The sequence below is a fragment of the Asterias rubens genome, chromosome 20 (genome assembly GCF_902459465.1).
Source record: "Asterias rubens chromosome 20, eAstRub1.3, whole genome shotgun sequence".
NCBI lineage: Eukaryota > Metazoa > Echinodermata > Asteroidea > Forcipulatida > Asteriidae > Asterias > Asterias rubens.
The window spans coordinates 9,873,899-9,895,148 of NC_047081.1; the positions used below are offsets into that span (position 1 = coordinate 9,873,899).

At 38.6% G+C, this 21,250-nt stretch overlaps 1 protein-coding gene across 6 annotated transcripts in view; it reads left to right on the plus strand.

Moving 5' to 3' along the window:
* The window catches only part of LOC117303684 (histone acetyltransferase KAT6B-like), a 56,932-nt gene that overhangs the window by 29,304 nt on the left and 6,378 nt on the right, over positions 1-21,250 (plus strand). For 3 of the 6 annotated variants that reach the window (XM_033787948.1, XM_033787947.1, XM_033787949.1), the window contains exons 10-19: positions 7,254-7,417; positions 10,666-10,787; positions 11,784-11,856; positions 13,985-14,215; positions 14,672-14,765; positions 15,875-16,024; positions 16,953-17,037; positions 18,461-18,617; positions 19,213-19,914; positions 20,593-20,679. In XM_033787948.1, coding sequence (XP_033643839.1) covers positions 7,254-7,417; positions 10,666-10,787; positions 11,784-11,856; positions 13,985-14,215; positions 14,672-14,765; positions 15,875-16,024; positions 16,953-17,037; positions 18,461-18,617; positions 19,213-19,914; positions 20,593-20,679 — 1,865 coding nt within the window. The remainder of the gene's footprint in view (positions 1-7,253; positions 7,418-10,665; positions 10,788-11,783; positions 11,857-13,984; positions 14,216-14,671; positions 14,766-15,874; positions 16,025-16,952; positions 17,038-18,460; positions 18,618-19,212; positions 19,915-20,592; positions 20,680-21,250) is intronic. The other 3 variants (XM_033787950.1, XM_033787951.1, XM_033787952.1) reach the window with 3 other exon arrangements.

Genomic DNA, 21,250 nt, shown 5'->3' on the forward strand with positions numbered 1-21,250 from the left:
CCTTCTTGTAGCTTGTAGATTTCCTCGCTTTCTGTCTTGAGGTGGTTTTATCATTCACTCATTGGGGAGTTATGTTCAACATTGTTCAAAAACCAATTTGCTTTGTGTACGTGCTTCAAGTTTGAACTGGCCGAGTTTTCTTTTGTTGAAAGTATTCTTTCTTGAAGAAACAGTGTCTTTCTTAAACCCAGAATACTAAGCTGGTTTCCTCACCATGCTTTCTGTATCATTTCATTTTTTGTTAAGCCTGTAGTAATAGTTCTCTGTACATTTCATTCTTTAACAATGTCTAAAGTGTACCCGACTTTCTTCAGTTTTCCTCTTTCCTTTCAGATTTCATTAATTCATGACATAACAATAGATTTTGTTTCATGCATTCTGTAAATTGACAAAATATCTGTAGTGCTGATTGCTGATTTATTTTTATAGTTAAGTTCTTCCACAGTTCTTTGAACTTCACTTGGCAAAATTATTAACCAACAGTTTAAAAAAAATTAACATCAAGGTATGAGACTCCATGAAATTGTTGGGAACACACACAAAAGCAAGAAAAACTTTTTACACACATGTTTTTGGCAGGTTCAAAATTCCATGCAGATGCAAAAAATTAAACACAGGTTTAGTCTACACCGAGCACATAATCAAATCGGACAATTTTATTGCTTCAAATTGGAGATAAAAATGTCAAAAGTTAACCCCTTCTGTGACGGCGCAGATTTCACCGAAACAAGATGACTAATGCAAAGAGGTTAAACTTGAAGGAGAATGTCCGGTCACTTTACGTTCGAGTTGGGCTGAAGAACGTATTACTTTTGCTGCATGTGGCGGTACACGTTAACAGAAGTCAAAACAGTAAACGTCATCCACGATAAAAACTCTAATTCGCAGAAAAGTGACTTTTATCAAGCGGAAACAGGATACTTGATACAAGAACTTGTACCGACTTGACACAAAGTAAAGCTTCCACACAAACCATGTGTTTTTTATTTTGTTTAAATTGATTCCAACATGCAAATTGTATCAAGGGTCAGTTGTTAGTGCAGGTGTTGTATAGTCAAGAGAAATTTACCTGTGGTTGGATCAACTGACGTATGAAGTTTGTGTACGTGTTCAATATGTGGGGGGGGGGGTGGGGTTGTACTCACGTACAATTATATTTGTAGATCTATCTCCCATGTCAATTTTCCGAGAAAGTGTTGGAGTTTTTAAAACGGGTTTCATAATTGACCTGTAAATTTTCAATTTTTTGGTAATAAAACTTCATCTTGGTGCCTCTAAAATAAATAAAATAAAAATACATAATAATCGAGAAAACCAGTTAATCATGGAGTTCCTCCATGATCATACATAAAGTTGACATTTTATGGAAATCCCAAAGTTTACAATGTGAGAGTAAACATTTATTAAAAGATGAACACTTTTATTTTTTTAAATAATTTTTTTTTCTGGGGGTGGGGGGAGATGAAAAGAAAGGCAGTGATAAAGTGGATTTAAACGCGGAATATGTCACATGTAAAATTTATAACTGGTCTCCTGCTAATTTCTGCTAAGCAGAAACTCCTTAAGCAATATTTTCTGCGTTGGCAGTTCTATGAAAGGCCTGAGTGTGCATTTTCCTCCAGGAACCCCATCATTAAAAAGTGTGAAATAAACATGATGTGGCAGTGGGGTTAGATTCCCCAGGAGTTTCCTGGGGTTTTAGTTCTTTGAATTGGCGCGGTAGTGTGAAAAGGGCACAGGCAATGGGAGACTTTCTGGGACGATAGAGGGCAGCAGACTTACCGGGTAAATCCATTGTTCTCAGAATTATGCGCATGTTCAGAACTACGTAAACAATTGAAATTTACCCGGTATGTCTGCTGCCACCTAGCGTTGGAAAGTCTCCTATAGATCTATGTTCTGTAAAACCTCTGAACGAGGCTGCTGTGAAGGACTTTGCTTTGGAATGATCCTAATCACACGTATGGTCTCAATGCTGAATGTACTCTGAGTGAGGTTAAACGCGATGTCCTTAATTATGTCGCAAAGTGCGCCCCAATTAACTTACATTCATCATCTGAAGAATTTAGGGAAAGAGGGAACTTTCTTGAAGGTATTTCTGTCTACATTTAAATGGGCATGATAATCTTCGTATTAAAGTCTGATTTTTTTGCTGGGAAAAAAAACCCCAGAAAATTGTGATTAAATAATATCCTGAAAAGTGCATGAAAGTCGACACAATGTGTACAATATGTAGGTCAGCTATTGTACTTGATAAAATGTTTTATTAAAATTATTTTTCTTCAAAGACCAAATATCATGCCTGATTAAAAGGAAAATGAAAATCTGCAAACACCAGACTTTGATTTATGTACAATGTCGTGATGGACTTACACATTTTTTTTCATTCACGAAAGAAAAAAAAGGGGGGGGGGTGGCTGGGAATTTATGTTAACTTGTACGCAGCATTTGGAAAAAAATACCGAGCAACAAGATTTTGAGAATTGTAGTATTTTATAATACCAAGAGAATGGCATAAATAATTGTCTACATCTCTGGTAGGGGAATTCTGTAAAGTTGTAAGCATTTAGGGAAAAAATTCCTCTAAAATGGATTTTGAGAAACTAGGATATCACACTATAAAGAAAATGGAATAAATAATTGTGTACAATGTTATTTTGGATGCATTGGCACATTAGATTCATTCCTCTTACATTAGTGTTTTTCCCCTTGCCCTCTTTCCCACATATTTCCAAGAAGTGTTTTGACCTTGTTCTTGGGTTAAGGGAACTCCTCGCAAGTTAAGGTTGTTTTCTTTTATAATTTTGCCTCGGGCAATCCTGAAGTTCAACTCAATGAGGAAAAGAAATATCATGCGTTTATTTTACCCTCAGCCTTTTGTGAACTATTAGTGGGTAATGGACCAGACTCTTCAAAATTGAAGGATTAGTGTCTTAAAGGGATCTTAAAGTCGCCTGATATTTTGCCAATTTACTTAAGTATAACACACCTGTGCATGATTACATAGAAATCTGCCAACGCAAACAATTTTCAGTTAAATTGTTTTTTTTGCTCAGCACTAATAAGTTGGCAGCAGAACAGCACTGGCATTTCTATTGCTTGACCCATGTTGTCTTGGGAAAGAATGCTAAGCCGTTGCTTCTTGCTTTAGATTGGAATTTGGCAGGGAAACGTAAAGTGAAAATGGTAAACAGTCTTCTTTAAATGAAATGTGTGAACCCAAGAAGGAAGTACCACTAATTACCTGAATTTTGTTTTCTCTTCTTGGCAAGTATCGGGATTTGAAGCTGGCATATTTGCAGAAATACAATGTACAACATCATGACTAAGAAAGTTGTGTCTGTTCGACTTTTGTAATGTGAGAATTTTCTTTTCAAGTGCTTAGAATCTGCAATTGTATTATCAGCAAATGGTGACTCATATTGGTCCGACATTGCATTGAAACAGTCTTGCTCAGTTAAAGGTGTTGATACAGTTTTTTGGACGGAACAATATTGTACAATACTGCTATGTCAAATTAAGTTCTGTAATTGCACTCCTTTTCCAGTAGATAGAGCCGTAATGAAAGTTGAATAGAAAATTACAAATCTCTAGCCACGTGTTAAAATAGGATAAAAAAGCCCTCTTGTTTTATACACTTTCGGAGTGTATCTTGAAGCATGACTGTCGACCGACGTCATTGGATATAAAAACAAATAGGTTTGTACATCCCAAAGAGGAAATTTGTGCATCAGTCAAAAGGTCAAACTAAATCCCTTTTGATTCATCTTAAAAATTCAGGATGAACTTTAAGAAAAACTTCCTGCACAAAAATGCACAAACTCGTACTCGTACTAGATTTCGCTCTCAGATGGACTTTTCTGCTTTTCATACGCATCTTTTGGAAAACGATTGCATCTCAAAACTGAATTGGAGCCCCTCTTTAAAGAAAATTTCAGTCCAATATTTTCGCAGAACTTTTGTCGTATCATTAACATAGATGCTGGAACACAGACTTTCACAATGCATTTATTAATTTAATGTAAGCTAAACAGTGTATGCTTAAATACATACAAATTCAATGGAATTTGCAATAAACAATTAACATTTTATAGATTTGTTCAATCATACATGTGAATCAGAATAGGAGTGTTTGCACCCAAACAGTGCATTCTTACATACATACAATGACATTTCTAATCAACAATTAGCATTTTATAGATTTTTATTAAGTAGGATTTGAAACTTTGCATGGTGGAAATACGATATAGAAAGGTTTGCGGTACCACCATGTAATGACTATCTCTAATGAGTTGGGGTGGCTCTGAAAAGAACCGTTGGTTTCAACGCGACGTTTCGATCATTATGCTCGGATCGTCTTCCGGAGGTCATACATTACATGTATGTGAATCAGCATATGATTGTTTGCATAAGAGCATCTGAAATAAGGGACATTAACATACAATACAGTACTGTTTAAACCTAATGATTCGGCCTCCGTTTCAATTCACCATTGTATGAGCTCGGTTGGATTATAATGCAACAGTCCTAGAAACCCCACAGGTTTGAAAAAATCCTGATGATAACCCTGGATGCATACCAAACGATGTGTATCCGCCTCTCCTTAAAGAAGGCATGATTTTCTTCCGTCTTGAGTGTGATTTTTTGGGCCCTTGGGAAAGTATCAGAAAAATTGTGATTTTAAAATAGTCTAACAAGTCTATTGAAGCCTAACGTTGAAATATGTCAGTTGGTCCTTTTACTCAAAACAATTTTCCTCCTTTTTTCCCATGACCAAAATAGCATCCCTGTTAAAGACAGTGAACACTCTTGGTAATTGTCAAAGACCAGTCTTCTTACTTGGTGTATCTCAACATATGCATAAAATAACAAACCTGTGAAAATTTGAGCTCATTCGGTTGTAGAAGTTGCGAGATAATAATGAAAGAAAAAAACACCATTGTCACACAAAGTTGTGTGCTTTCTGATGCTTGATTTCGAGACCTCAAGTTCTAAACTTGAGGTCTCGAAATCAAATTCGTGTACAATTACTTCTTTCTCGAAAACTACTTCACTTCAGAGGGAGCTGTTTCTCACAATGTTTTATACTATCAACCTGTCCCCATTACTGGTAATAAAGAAAGGTTTTGTGATGATACTTATTTTGAGTAATTACCAATAGTGTCCACTGCCTTTAAAGGAAAAAGTATACCTTTGATTTTTTGAACAGATCTATTGTTTTAATCCATAAAGGTAGATGTTTACAATAAAACTTGCTTGTGAAAATTTCATTTCAGAAGATGGTCTCGTTTTTGAGATATCGCTGAAAATCTGGAGCGAATAATGTCAATGAAGGAGAAATTCTCAAAAATAGGAATACTCGAGCGTTACTGCAGAACCGCTGCTCATATTCAAATTTGGGATCATAAAAACTCATACATGTATCTTTTTAATTAACCACGCTACTTTGAAGTGAATGAAATGTTTCTCAAAATGCTTTTTATACTATTACTATCAAAAGCTGATTTAGGCTTCTACATCTACATGTTACCAAAAGTTTATATTGGCATTAATTTTTAAGAGTGATAACCAAACATATACCTTCCCTTTAAACCCTCTATTAGGTCTATATACTAATCCTTGCTGGGACAGTTGTAGCATGTACAGTGTGTATGTGCCACATCCTTCAAGTGCATTTTCTGACATCTCCTTGTTCCCATGGGTCTAATCATGCATGCACTGTCTCACTTAACCCTCTTTCCTGGCATGTTCTAAATATACATACACACAATGTATACAGCGTACAAGCTTAGGGTGAGTTGCCGTTTCTGTCCTGTATTGGAATCTAAATTTAGATCAGGCTTTACCCCTTAATGGGATATGATTCATTTTGTATTCTTTTTCTTCCCCTTTTTTCTTTCTTCTGCTTCCTACGCACTAACTGTTTGCCGTGCTCCCGCATTGCTCATGTGTGCCCTCTCTGTGTGCAGTATTTTTTTTCGTTATAGATTTCCAGAGTCTTTAAGACACAATGAGTGGACTTTAAAGTTGTATACACCGTAGGAAATTAGGGTTTCAAATTTAGTCCATTGCGTTGCGGGGTGTTTGTGAACAATTATTGATTGATTTAAAAAAATGCATTATCTGAAAGGTGAGTGAAATAAAGATTGACATTTCTAATTACGAAAAAAGGACATTTGTATTGGGACCAATCATCATATCAGGTTTTCCATCCCTACCTGATTGCGTGGGTTTTCCCTCCCAATCCTAATAATAATAATAATAAATAATAATATGAAGCATTTATATAGTGCTCTACGGAGGACAGAGCGCTTTACATGAGCATTTCTGAACATTTCTTCTTCGCCTTCTGTTAGTCCTGCTATTTGAGCTGATTGTGATGTTGGATGTGGAACTTGACGTAAATAAATAAATAAATATGCTTTGAATAAGTGCATTACATTAACTACTGTTTTGATAAAATTTACCAAACGTAGCATTAAGCTTGGGCGATATCATGATCGTATCGAATATCGCGATATGAATTTGGAAACGATTTTGATATTGGATCGATTTGGTTTTAATCGAAATATCGATATATCGCGATATCGATTAAATATCGCAATATCACGATGTATTTCCTAGCTGAGACATTTGCACCCCATAGGTTTGGAGTAAAACCAGAAGAATAGGTCATTAGAACACCTCTCTTTTGCTATGACTGTCTCTTCTACAACTTTCATTTGGAGTTTGAAGACTGATGATGTCAAATTTAATTAATCGCGATTATATCGAATATCGCGATATATTGTCGCCAAAGCTTACGTAGCATTGTAATTTACGGTGTGGTTGTATGTCTCACAGAGAATAAATCAATTATCAGTGCTTTTTGCAAGAAAACGAACCAAGATCCAAACTTCCAAGGCCAACATGTAAAAGGTACATGTGATACTGCTGCTGTGACATTAACTCCATACTACCGATTCTATATCAAAAGCCAACAAAGACAATTGCCTCCATGCCCCCTGGTCATTGCCTTGGTGCCCTTGAAATGCTTCAGTAGAAATTTACAATTACCTTATAGGGTGCCTATCACCAAGGAGAAAATGCCTTGGCGCCCTTGCCCTTTCAAAAACAAAGCATACAGGCCTGCTCCTCATGATTATTTCATAAGTATCCCATTTCCATATTTTGTATGATACAATAATGCATCACTCACTCACTCAAACCCAAAGGGCTCATCAATAATTATTGGATCTTTACCCACCTCACAGATTCCCCGGTCTCGGCGGCGACAACGACGACAGCCGCTGCGGCCCCACCGAAGCCGTCGCTTCCGCGCGGCGTCACTGACCGCGACGTGGAGATGTTTCGGCAAGCGCAGGAGAGAGCCCTGATGGTAATTATGTCAGACTACTACAAACAAGCCACAGCGGGTGTAAGTCAACCCTACGACCCTCTCTCTCTCTCCCTCTCTCTTTCTTTTTCCTTCTTCAACTTGATCACTATCACTTGTGTTGAACTGTCAGGCGATAAGTGTGATCTCAGTTGGGTTTTATTTAATTGATTTGGTGATAACGATTTCGAAAAGAAAAAGGAAAAAAAATGCATACAACTTTGAGGCTTCCTGGATAAAGGGTATTGGTGCGGATAATATGGCCAAATCCTAATGAAGTGACTTCGGCTATGACTGTGGCTGTTGGCTGAGCCCTTCTCAGAAGCCATAGCCACTGACGAAACTGTCAGGTTAGACACGGCCAAATTCAAGTCCTGGAAAGTACTTGTCTGTGAATTGATGCAGTACAAACAAAACTCTTTGAAAAGCTGATTTTATTTGTCTTGTCATTGGGGCCCAATTTCATAAAGTTGCATGAGCAGAACAAATTGCCTCATGATTTTCTGCTGAGCAGAAATGAGCAGGATAGCAGTCACAGATGGTACATTTTGTTTGGCCTCAGCTCTTGTGCTTAAAAGCAGCTCTGTGACATTGGGCCCGGTTAAAGATTATTTTAAAAATTGAATCAATCCTTGAGATCAAACTGTCAGCATTTTCAAAATGACCTACTTAAAGCAGATGTGCATGTTGTGTTATTACCATTCATGATGATTGAATCACACTGAGTGCCTGTTGATGTTGTATTTGTGTTAGTGTTGATTCTTCTCTTTAAACTTAAACTTGTTGTCAAATACTGAAGTCGGTTTGACTTGAATGCATGGCATACTTTTTATGTTAAATGAGCACTGCATAAGCTTCTCTGATAAATCTACGCTCTGAGCTTTTTGAGCTATAGATCTGACTCTGGTTTAGAGCTTTGTAGAACCATAACACTTGTTTGCTTTCAGTAAGGGCAATAAATGGTTTGACATTGCCAAAGTTTGAATCAAGATTTTAAAGAAACTTAAAAGTATATTATTTCTTAGCTCTTAGAAAAGAAAAGAGGAAAACAAAAGAAGACAAAATTTGTATTTCTTATTCTAAAAACTGCAATGCGCTTTTTCCTTTTTGGTAAAAATGTATGTAAACTTGTGTTGTTGCATGTTTTCATGTGTAAAAAAGCAAATAATAAATGCACGCTGCATGAAAGAAGAACAAAAAAAACAACTTCTTTTCAACTGATTAGTCAGATAGTCAATTTGCACAAAAGTATTGTATGCTTGTCTTTATGTTTTGCCATGGATAGGCCTTTCACTGTTGATACTTAAGGGAGATTTATTCACCATTTTTTTGGCATAATGATTGCCTTTCAGAATCTGAGCATGATAGAAAATTTCTAAATTTCAGAATTTATTAATTGTCTTTCTGGAGAGCGGGGGTGGAGGGTGGGGGGGACGGGAAGGTTGGCAATGGACGACATCAAGTGGGCGACTTGGAGTGGGGAAGACTCGTCCAACTGCTATAGTCAATTAGACTAATCAAATTAGCTTTGCTCTTTTCGAGTTTGAAGAGCCTAATAAATTCAAGTCTCTTTCCTTATATCTTTATTCTCAACTTTTGAGAGGGTCTGTAAAGGCTGGCTTGCATGTTATTTTATTTTGCTGGGTGCTTGTGTGTGTTTTTTAGTTGAGTTTTGTTAGATGTGCAGTTTGCAGTGCTTTGACATTTGTGATTTTTGGGCGTGTAGTATGCATTTTTCAGCATGCTTTCGTGACATTTTTAAATTTGCAGTTGTTGGTGTATGTTTACTTATTGAAGCAGGATGTTTCCATCAAAAAAAAATGTTTTAATAATTAGTGTCTCCTTCTAAATTACGAATGACACTTTTTTCGAAGGAGAAATTAAACGGAGGAAGTTTCAAAAGTGCAAATGACTAATTTGTTTTCAAAATACATGAAAGGGCACCTGAAGGTCAAATGCTTGATGCAAAAACTGTTCTTGCTTAAAAAAAAAAGACTTGAGTTTTCTTGTTTCAATTACCTCATCAAGGTTACGTTTGACATGTTGGATTAGTCAAAACACACAGAAAAATCTATGCAATATTATTAAGATGTTTGAATCGTTTACTTTTTAGGCCTTTAACAGCATCATAGTGTTTCAAAAATAACCGTACCATGATGATCTGAACTCATTTTTCACAGGTGGGAAACAAAATATAAAAAACTCTAACCATTCTTGTAATGTGATTGCTGTGCCATGAAAAAAAAAAACTTGCAGTGCAAGCTAACTATTTGAAAGCAAAAGCCGCCAAATCTCCCTGATTCTGCAGAAAGTGCCATGGAAATAAACCAATCTTTCAATGGTCTGATTAATGATTTTGAAAATGGGAACTTTTCCCCTTTGATTATGAGACTCTAAATATATCCCTGATGTGTACAAAATCACCCTGATTGCATGTTGCAAATGTTGGCAGCTTTGCGACAGCCCTTGTGTCTGTTGTAATTTAGTTTGTTGTGTCTGTAGTGAGTTCTTAGCACTCCATAGGTCGATTTCACAAAGATAGTCCTAACTTAGGACTAGTCCTGCCGTCGATCTCACAAAGAGTTGGGACTCGTCTTATCTCGAGTTAAAACGAGTAACTCGTCCTAACTAAGGATTAATCTTAAGGTCTGCGTGCTACAGTGCTGAGTCCTAAGATTAGTCTTAAGTTAGGAAGAGTTTTGTGAAATCGACGGCAGGAGTTACTAAAAACTTGAGGCTTGTCCTAAGTGAAAATGACTCTCTTTGTGAAATCCACCTTGGGCTTAGTGCCATTGGCACTCTTTAAAGGGAAGGTACACACAAAAACCATCAGAATGGAACCTATGACTTTATTGCATTTTGTACCAATCAATGTAAGCAATTTTAGGATTTATTTGTTCTCTGTGAAGATAAGATGTTTGCAGCCTGCACATAAAATGCCAAACATAAAAATATAAAGAAAAAATTGAAAAGAAAAGAAAGAAAAAAAAAGAAGATCTGTAGTTGTTGGATGCAGCAGGATGTTAAGCAGATCCCAACAACAGACCACTCTTTTCCAAAGCCACAATAAACCCAAATAAATCCTGAGTGAGATCAGTGCATTTTTCTTGGGCACGTTATGAGGAAACACTCAGACGTGAGTTGCTCTGGAAAAAAAAAACCTAAAGAAAAATTTCAACAAAACATGAGCTGTACTTTCCCTTTAATAGTTAGCCGTGATTTCATGGATGGGTGAAGCACCCCTGGATGCAACATGTTTTTTTCTTTCTTTTTCGGTTGGCCTCCTACAGCAGACGAGCAGCTCCGAGCCTCAGCAGCTTGACCATCAGAGTCGCTCACCCAGCTGCATCGAGTTTGGCCAATACCACCTCCAGACCTGGTACTCGTCACCCTATCCTCAGGAATACGCCAGGTGAGAAGAAGGTGGTGGGACAATAAACGCTTTCCTGTTCAACCTCTAAACGCAAAAACGTTGAACACTCACTTTTCAAATAGATATCTGGGCCCAATGGAAGACTTTTGAGACGCTGCCGGCAGCAGACATTAAGGTCTTTTTTTGTGACTCTAAGTGTGCATGCGCATGCTCAGTTTTGCGCCCTTGTAGGTCTGAGCACTTGCACTACTGGCGAGAACTGTGAAAAAGAACCGTCCAAAAGTTTCCCATTTCATACAGCTGCTTCAGCAGAAAATATTGCTTGGCAGTTTTCTGCTAAGCTAGATTGAGAAGGATACCAGTCACATATTGTACACGTGACATGCTATTTTTGCATGGTTTAAAGGATTTGGGTACTTTTTCAAAATGTCCATAGATTTACATTAAACTTACAGGGTTTGAAGATAATGATAGTGGAAAGCTTCCCTTCAAATATTACTTACTGAGGTGCTGTAGTTTTTGAGAAATGAGTAAAACAATGAAATGAAAATTTGTTTGTAAATGCTTTAAAAAAATTTGGTCTCATGACACAAAAATTATTTTCATGACATTGTTTTACTCATTACCCCAAAACTACAGCACCTCAGCACGTAATATTTTCAGGGAAGCTTTCTACTATCATTATCTTCAAACGGTGTAAGTTTAGTGTAAACCTGTAGACATTGTGTTTTTTGTCCTACAAAAAGTACATAGACCCATTAAGGAATGAATTAAATGGCCAAGTGACCAGGGGTCGATTTCACAAACAGTTAGGACTAGTCCTAACTTAGGACTAGTCCTAACTTAGGACTAGTCCTAACTTAGGACTAGTCCTAACTTAGGACTAGTCCTAGGAGATAAAAAAAGCGTATGGCTAGTCCGAGTAACTTGTCTTAACTCGAGATAAGACTAGTCTGAACTCTTTGTGGAATCCACCCCTGGGGCACATAAAAACAGATTATTATTTTATTATTATTTGTTTTTTTATCGCTGCAGATTACCAAAGCTGTTCTTGTGTGAGTTCTGTCTGAAGTACATGAAGAGCAGGAGTATCCTGGTCAGACACCTGGTAAGTGAAAACGCAAAGAATCATGTCCCTTTTTGGAATCTTCGGCTCCAGATTCGGCTTAGGCTAACTTGGTCCGCGTTTGTTCTGACAATTGCGCTTGCTTTGCATATTATGCGTTCAGGGCTTCAGATGAGAGGACGGAGCCTGAAGCCGAATCCAAAGCCGAAGCCGTGGTTTCGAAAAGGGCCATATAGTAAACTAAGAGAGATTTGCGGTAACACCATGTGAATATCTTTTCTGAGTCGAGTTGGCTCTGAAACGAAAATGTGGGTTTAATTCATTGTGTGAGTTAGGACAAAATAGCGAAAACCATGCAAAATTTTCAGCATGTAAACACATTGTCCTTAATTCAGGCTGTAACAACCGAAATCAGCTCTTGAGTTTCTTGATGTTTTCAGATACAATTTTCTGGATTTTCCCCCACATTTTAGAGTGAAATATTTTACCAAAATTTCTTTTCTTGTGATATTCACTCAATAATCAGTCTGCTCTCAGACTAAAAATTTAACAATGGCGTTTTTTTGATCCGGACCAATCCTGTACAATACCTTTAATATCCACTGTCTGGATACCTATCCCCCTCGGCAATTTAAAAATTTATCTGATGTCGGAGGGAAATTGAGGTTATAGTGGGGGTATAGTGTGAGTTAGCAGGTGTTAGTGTTCCCATGGACAGCCAGTGGTCTTTGTCAAACTTTAGAGTGTGACATATTTCCGCTTCGAAACGCTGAACGAGAAAAGGGAGGGAGAGCCGCAAGGGGCACCACAACCCCCTTGTATGAACCCAGAGTATGTATGACACATGATGTGATGGGCGTACAAGATTTACTCTTCAGTTCAAACCTATTAAGACTGTTCTCTTACTTGAAATTTAATTTGTTTGAATTGTGATATCTTGTAGATTTATTAAGTAAAAACCAATTTTTAAGATAGTAAAGTCCAAGTATCTTACAATTGAAATGAATAACAACTGTTCCGTTTTTGGAATAAAATTAATACAATTCAATACAAAATAATATGGGGAACCTGGCCTAATACCAAAGAAGGCACATCAAGGAGTTATTATGTCCTAAGAAGTCAAAGTTATTTTGATCAAGTCATAAACCAAATGGCAAACTGTTTGGGTGAACCTTAAACACTTGTAGAGTGCATTTAAAAGAGTGCATTTGTACATGTACAACAAGGCCTTATGTTATGCCGCTAAACACGAGAGCAAGGCCCTTCACTTTCACATGTACTGCCAACTGTAGGTGCCCTTGGTTCTTCTAAGCCTATTTGGAAGGCAAATTAATTACAGTATGTATTGTCTATACAAGGACACTAGAACAGTGACCGTCCAAAGGAGGTTATGGAATGAGCCTATAATCCGACATTTGAATAAAACACCCAAGGGGGATGTATTTGACTATTGTCCCACTTCACTCCCCAACATTTGGACATTGTTGCTATTCCTGTTTACTTCCAAAAACCTTAACTTTGAAAGGAGTTGTTCTGTTTTATAAATTTGACCAAAAAAAGGGAGGCCAACAACATAGGCTAGATAGCTCAGTTGGTAGAGCGCCAGCACTATTAATCCGGAGGTCGATGGTTCAAATCAAAGTCTAGACAGTTTTCTTTGTTCAACCCCAAACCATTTTCTAAAATTTAAAGTTTTCGTTATTTTTAGAAGGTACACTTTAAAGAACAGCTGTTCTTGATTATGTAGCACGGCCACCAATTTTTGTATATAACTTTGTCAGGGTTTTATTTATAGAACTTGCACCTACATTATGGAGTAAGACATTACTGTACATGTGTGTGGACAAATCGCATGTCCTTCATGGAAACAAGTGATATCAAATCTGTCAATCTTCAAATTGTTGCATTCGATCAATGAGAGACTTTTGGGACACTTGGTGGCAGCAGACTCACCAGGTAATTCCATTGTTCTCGATAATGTACGCGTGCTCAGAACTACGTAAACAATTGAAACTTACATGGTAAGTCTGCTGCCACCTAGCGTTCCAAAGTCTCCTATTGAACCTTGACCTGTTCGTTGATGTAACTTCATTGAATAAATTTCCCCCTCCAGGGGAAAAAAAAACAAAAAAAAACTTCATTGTAACATTTTTACGATTTTCTTTTCCAGGCAAAATGTGGTTGGTACCACCCGCCGGCCAATGAGATCTATCGTCACAACGACATCTCTGTCTTCGAAGTGGACGGTAACATCAGCAAGATATACTGTCAGAATCTGTGTCTTCTGGCGAAACTTTTCCTCGACCACAAAACTCTGTACTACGACGTCGAGCCGTTCCTCTTCTACGTCCTGACCAAGAACGATTCAAAAGGATGCCACCTTGTCGGTTACTTTTCTAAAGTAAGTTTTTTTGTTGCTGTTGATTTATCGTCTTGGATTTGCTTCCACAAAAAATACACCCATTCTTGGCCTTACATACATGTAGTTAAATCAAATTCAATTCAATTTGTTCAACTCCAGGTAATATAATTTTGAACTAAAAACAGATCGATGCATAATATTTAATAAGGCAGTGAGTCATATTTTTTCATTTTAATTGACTCCAAATGTTTTACAAAAACAGCAAAAAAAAAAAACACAAAAAAAAAAAAACACCTGAAACTCTGCTAAGGGCAAATTGTCAGGCCATTGACTATTTTTTGCATTTATACCATAGGTCCTTTTGGTTGGTAAGCATTTTGCAACAGCTAATTCTACATTCTCAAAGTCTTTTTACACGTTTGCATTTTGATAGAAAGTAGTTTGGCTGTAACTAGCTGTAACTAACATTTTTTTTTTCTATTTCCCTCTGTTCAGGAGAAGCACTGTCAGCAGAGGTACAATGTCTCTTGCATCATGACGTTACCGATGTACCAACGGAAAGGATATGGAAGATTCCTCATTGATTTCAGTAAGCACCAAAGGTTTCTCTCATTTCCCTGTAAATGGCCCCTTCTAAAATATGCTAATTACATTCACGCATGCGTACAGACCCTGTTGGTTGGCAAACGCCATAGAGTTGTGCACTAAGCAGACGCGCAATCGCGTCTGCATCACGCACCCTTTAGCCGTGTACAAAACAGCGCGATGTTCCCTCATTTTGCCAACCAAATTGTTAGTGCGCAGGCGCTATGTGCAATTTACATATTTCATGGGAAGGGTCTATTAAACCACTGCCGTACCTTTCTAAGTATCTTTTTAAGTATGGGCTAGCCCCCATATTGAACCCAACTTGTGCCCCTGTACACTGTGCAAGTTTAAAGACACTGGACACTATTGGTAATTGTCAAAGACCAGTCTTCTCACTTGGTGTATCTCAACATATGCATAAAATAACAAACCTGTGAAAATTTGAGCTAGATTCACTGTAAATTAACCACAGCTGTACCTTTCTCAGTACCAAAGTGCCAAAGTTCGAAATAGTAATTATAACAAGTTGCTGTGGGTATTGGTATTTTTTATTTTCAAGAAGTTCTTGTCAGTAGACTTTAGGAAGGAAAGTTGATTTTATGGAAAAATATAGTCTATGCTCGAGTTGTTTGTTTGTTTGTTTTTTAACACGTGAAGACTTGCATCGTCTATTTTTAACCACTGGATCACACAACTCATCTCTCGTAAATTTCAACCTCAATAACAACAGACTGATTTCTTGTTTGTGTTATGATTTATTTAATAAAACCCCCAGATATAGACAATATGTGATCATCCACCACCAATGGGCTGTAAAGTTGACACTTTCACTGTTATGGGATTAATGCATTTTTTGAGAGAGTGTGTAATCAGCTTCAAAATGATACCATCCACATTTAAATCAGATATTTCTTGACAAAGTTATGATTTCTCAAAGCCACATATTTTTTTATTCAGATTTCTCAAAGTTTTCTTGAAAACCCAAACAATTTAATAGGCTCTGCAATGTGCAAGTGCGACCTTACAGCCCATTGGTGGTGGATGGTCACATATTATTAGAACTCAAATCATTTACTGGTTCGTCATCCCCCCTCCTCCCCAAATCATCAGGTTATCTGTTGTCGAGACAAGAGGGTCAACCAGGCACCCCAGAGAAGCCCCTGTCGGACCTTGGGAGGGTCAGCTACTGCTCCTATTGGCGTAGCGTCATCTTAGAGTTCCTGGACAAGAACGGAGATAACAGACAGATCACCATCAAGAGTAAGTCATGTTTGAAAGTTGGCTGGAGGGCTATTGTGGGGGTAGTCATTATTTTGTTGTTGTATGCTATTCGCCAGACACACAAGGCCTGAAGGGCACTTCAAGGTGTGGGCAAAAAATCAACTGTTTTTCCAGGGGCTGTTGTCACCTACTCCAGGGGCTGAAACAGGGTTTTCACCTTTACAGTCCATACGGATGTAGGGTTGGGTATCATCCATCAGAAGCCTGGCTGATAGAGCAGAAAGCACTACCTGAGCCCCAACTTGGGTGTCTTGCTTAAGGACACAAGTGTCACGACCGGAACTCAATCGGGACTCAAACCCACACTCTGCTGATCAGAAACACCAGAGCTTGAATCCGGTTCTCTTAACCGCTAGGCCGTGACATGCCACAAATGTTGGAAAGAAAGAAAACAAAGATTGTCAATCAATTAAGATATCACTGGGGTTATTTATAGGGCTAGGCCAAATCCCAAACTCCTGATTTACATGTACTCATAGTCACCGTGCCAGAAATGTATTACTGCACAAATCAAAAATTTGTGATTTTATAACTAGGGGACAATACCTATTCTAGTCATTGTGAAGTCAGTGGTTAGTTTGGTAGCAATCGAACCCACAATCTTGTGATTGCAAGTCCTGTAGTCTTACCACTGGACCACAGTGTTTTGAATTACCCCCTTGAAACTTTATCAATAGACAAATCCGACGAAATAAAATTGGTAGCGCCCTTTATTGAAAAATTACCAACTGCGGTGTCTTTTTGTGCACAAAATAGCGTTGAAGACACCGCAGCAGTGGGGCGCGGTGCTCGATACATGTGCGCCCGGTGCGCGCCTGGATTTTTAGTCTATAGGATGTTTTTTGTTACTGGTTACCACTAAAAATTCAGTCCATTAATTGACACACTATTTTTATGATCACTATAGGCATCAGTCGAGCTACAGGGATGTGTCCTCACGACATAGCATCAACGCTACAATCACTTAAGATGGTAACCAAGAAGGATGACAGGTAGGATGAATAAAAATAAGATAGAGTTTTCATATAGTGCTTAATAATCTACGGGCGTCTCAAAGCACTATAATTTTTTCATTTGCAGACTTTTAATTTTGTTTACATTGTTATTTATAATTATGGGACCCATTTATGTAGCACCTTGTGAGGATTAACAGGGTGCTGCCGAGCATTCAGCAGCCACTGCCAGAAACACCAGGGCAAACCACCTCCTGGTCATAAGTGAACTGGGTGCTTTAAAGTGGATCAAACTGGACCAGCCGCTTTACATCCCATCCGAAGCAATGGTTAAGTGTCTTGCTTTTAAAGGATACAAGTGTCACGACTGGGAAATGGACCCACACTCTGCTGATAAAAACACCAGAGCTCGAGTCCAGTGCTTTTGACCGCTTGGCCATGACACGCCACTGTTAGATTAGTCTAAAAGTCGCCTCAAAAACAGTTTTCAATGGTCAACATTCGTTACTTTCAGTCTTTTGAAACTTAATGTCCTGTTGGCTTTGGGCTTTGAAATGTGCACACAGAGTAACTCACCCGGTGCGACTAGCAGCCATGGTTTATAAGCGGGCAGTCAAGTATCATGAGAACGACCATAATACCCACATTTTATTTTGAATTTTTTCTGTTTGGTAGTTTTATTTATAGTCAAAAACATCATCAAACGGAGTGGAATAGCTGTTTAGTTTCAAACCCTTATTTTTTTGCCTGGTCATTCCCACCAGCTCATTAGCTGGGTGTGTTTTTTTGAGGTGAAGAAGGACTCTTGGGAATTGCATTTTTTGTTAAGTCATAGCAAAAGTTACTGGCTAGTCGAGTAAATTAGTTGGTGACTCTCAAGTACAAGTCTCAATTAATACCTTCCTGGTTTCATAACAAAATCAGAGAGCTTTGAAGGTTGCGTCAGGTCAAATGAGTCTTGTAGTTGACCCTGATTGAGTCAGTGAAAGTGAAAAGCATCTGCAAGTGTTATATGTACCTTTCCTTTAAAGACACTATTAGTAATTGTAAAAGACCAGTCTTCTCACTTCGTGTATCTCAACATGTGCATAAAATAACAAACCTGTGAGCTCAATCGGTCATAGAAGTTGCGAGATAACAATGAAAGAAGAAACACCCTTGTCACACGAAGTTGTGTGCTTTCAGATGCTTGATTTCGAGGCCTCAAAATCAAATTCGTGGAAAATTACTTCTTTCTCGAAAACTACATTACTCCAGAGGGAGCCATTTCTCACATTGTTTTATACCATCAACCTCTCCCCATTACTCGTTACCAAATAAGGTTTTATGCTAATAATTATTTAGTTTTTTGTAGTTTCTGACCTGTCTTATAATGCTTTATAACTGATTATTCTATGCTAAAAAACCTTTTCAAGATTTATAGTCCCATCGTATTCAATTTGATATGTACTTTTTTGGACAGGGTTGTACTAAAGCTTAGGCACAAGATAATTAATGAGCACAAGGCCAAGGTTGTTCGGAGTAGACGTATCGAGCTGGAGGAGGACTGTCTAAGATGGACGCCCCTGGTGGTCAGTGGTATGGCCATCATGGAGGAAGAGAAAGAGGTCAAACGAGAGGTGTGTGATAATTTCTTAACTGTCAATCCTTTTTTTGTTTGTTTTAAACAAAAAATTCAAATTGCAGAGCCTTCTTGAATCAGGCATGCATATTTTTCGTAGATTCGCGGTTTCTCGCAATTCATCAAATATAAATCCGTCTTAAAAAAAAAAAAATGGTGTACAAAAAGTCACGCTGCATGACTTAAGCCCGGGTCATACTTCCTGCGAAAGCGAATTCAAAGCGAATGTTGACGTCACAAAATTCGCAACGAATATTCGCAGCAGTTCAGCTCTGCTCAACTCACTTGTGAATATCGCTGCGAAAGGATAGTTGTGATGTCAAATTCACGTCCAATTCGCTTCGCATTGGCATTCGCAGGAAGTATAAAGCAGGCTTTACGCGATCATATTAATTTTGATCTATCACTGGCTTTGGTCAAAACTAACCTAATGTGGACTGCATAAACATCTATTGATGTGTCCCTGTGCCATGAGCATCTTAAAGCTGAATACCAGTGCATATGCAGAATTCAAACCTTTATCTTCAGTTTTAAATACAAATATGTTGTAAGTTAAATTAGTAGTGACACTGTTGTTGTTATTTTGCCAACAGGTTGCAATGATGGGCGCTCTAGTGAATGACATTGATGAGGAGAGACGACGTCTCGACTTCTCTCCCAAGTCATCTCCTCAGAAGACACTAATGAGGAGTCCACCCAGACCCCTGAAGACGCCTCTCAAAGGTAGCTTGAACGTTGCCGCCCTCAAGACCTCAGATCCCTCCCAGTTGAAGTCAACCCTGGCTCTCCCGCCCAAATCCCCACCACCAAAGACACCGCCGTCCCAGTCCAAGCTGAAGAAGACGTCCAAGTTCAAGTTGTTGACGCCCAAGAAGTCGTCCACGTCATCGGACAAGTCGCTGAAGTCTCCCAGCGGCAGCACCTCCTCAAAGAAATCAAAGAAATCACACTCTGAGAAAACCTCGGAGAAGGACTCTGAAGCCACCAGCAAGTCGACAACATCAAATTCAAAGTCAGGCAAGAAAAAATCGCTCAAGTCGTCCAAGTTGAAGTCAAGCAAAGACAAGTCGAAGAGCAAACTTAGCAAGTCTAAGTCAAAGACTGATTCCGAGAAGACGTTCCTCTCAGAGGGATCGTCGCCGGGAAAGTCCAAAATGAAGGTCTATCGTAAATCACGGACCAAGTCGCGGCTTAAAGCCCATCGTCGTCACCGGAGCCAGAAGGTCAACCCTTCCTCTAGGTTATCACCTGATACAGACAGTGATGATGCGCCTTTGCATACTATTAAACCAAAGGTACGTCAGTCTGTTATTAACTGGGGGGAAAATTGTGTGATGTTTTGGGATAATTTTATATTTTTTTATGCAAGTTCTCCCCAAACAAGGCTAAAAGCCACTCTTTGTAAGGGGCTGCAAGAAGGAAAATTATTAAATGTGAAAATAACTAGAAATTAAGAGAAATTGATTATTAAGAGAAATTGATGAGGGACTTTTATCTTGATGGTTCAGGTTGCTTTTGTCTTTTTCCTGAATTTTTCTCATGAATGTATAAATGTGCTTCTCCTAACGAGCATGAAATTCCAATGAATTCCAGAATTCCAGAATTTGAACCAACGACCTCTGGTTAACATGCCGGAACTAGGGCTGGATAGCTCAGTTTGATAGAGCGCCGGCACGTTAATCTGGGGGTCATCGGTTCAAATCCCGCTCTAGTCAATTTTTTCTTTGTTCAACCCCAAATCATTCCAAATAAGATGGCATCGATTGTGCAGTCATGTAACCCTCGTCTCTGATAATACAAGTCTTTCCATCAACCTGCAAGCCTACTTTAATACTTCGCAGGCAACATTTTACAAAGGCACTGTAATTTCTTCAGCTTTTGTTCCATGAAGCGCATTCTAACGCCTGCCTCTTTTATTAACTTCATCAACACCAAAAATCCTAACGCTCACTCCTTGCTCACTCACATGTCAGCAGCTAACGGGTCTTGAGAAACGGAGCTCAACGGATGTCTTGGGTGATAGCTGTGACATACCACCGCCCGAACTTACAAAGGAAAAGGTGAGAGCAAACCCATCTGAGAAAAAAACACCTGTTTAGGTTTTCAGACAACACGAGGAGCTGTCCCTCTCGTTTGTTTTGCTTATATTAATAACTAGTTCTTATAAAGCGCATTTTACAATAACCATATCAATGCGCATTACATTAGTGCCCTGGTCATTGGGCCAATAACATTGCAATAACTTTCTCAGCTCCCTGGGGAGTATACAGCCAGAGCTGTAGTGGCGCTCCATAGAATTCTGGTTCATATAGAATTCTGGTAAAAAAAACATTTTGGCCACAAGCCCTGTGGTCTTACATGTATGGACCCCCACCCCCAATACGAGCCCTTTGAGTGCAGGGCCCTATTTCATGTCTCTGCTTACCGCCGAATTCTGCGCTTACGATCGCTATTCCCCGCTTACGTGCAAGCGCCGAATTTCTGCATTAGCCTTGTAAGCGTAGAATGCCTAGTAACGTGAAGTGCGCAGAAGCTAAAATTCGCCGCTAACCCGTGAAATACGCTTGCAGTAAGCACAGAATTCCCTGCTTCCCTAAGCGCCGATTCTGTGCTTACGGTAAGCAGAGCCAT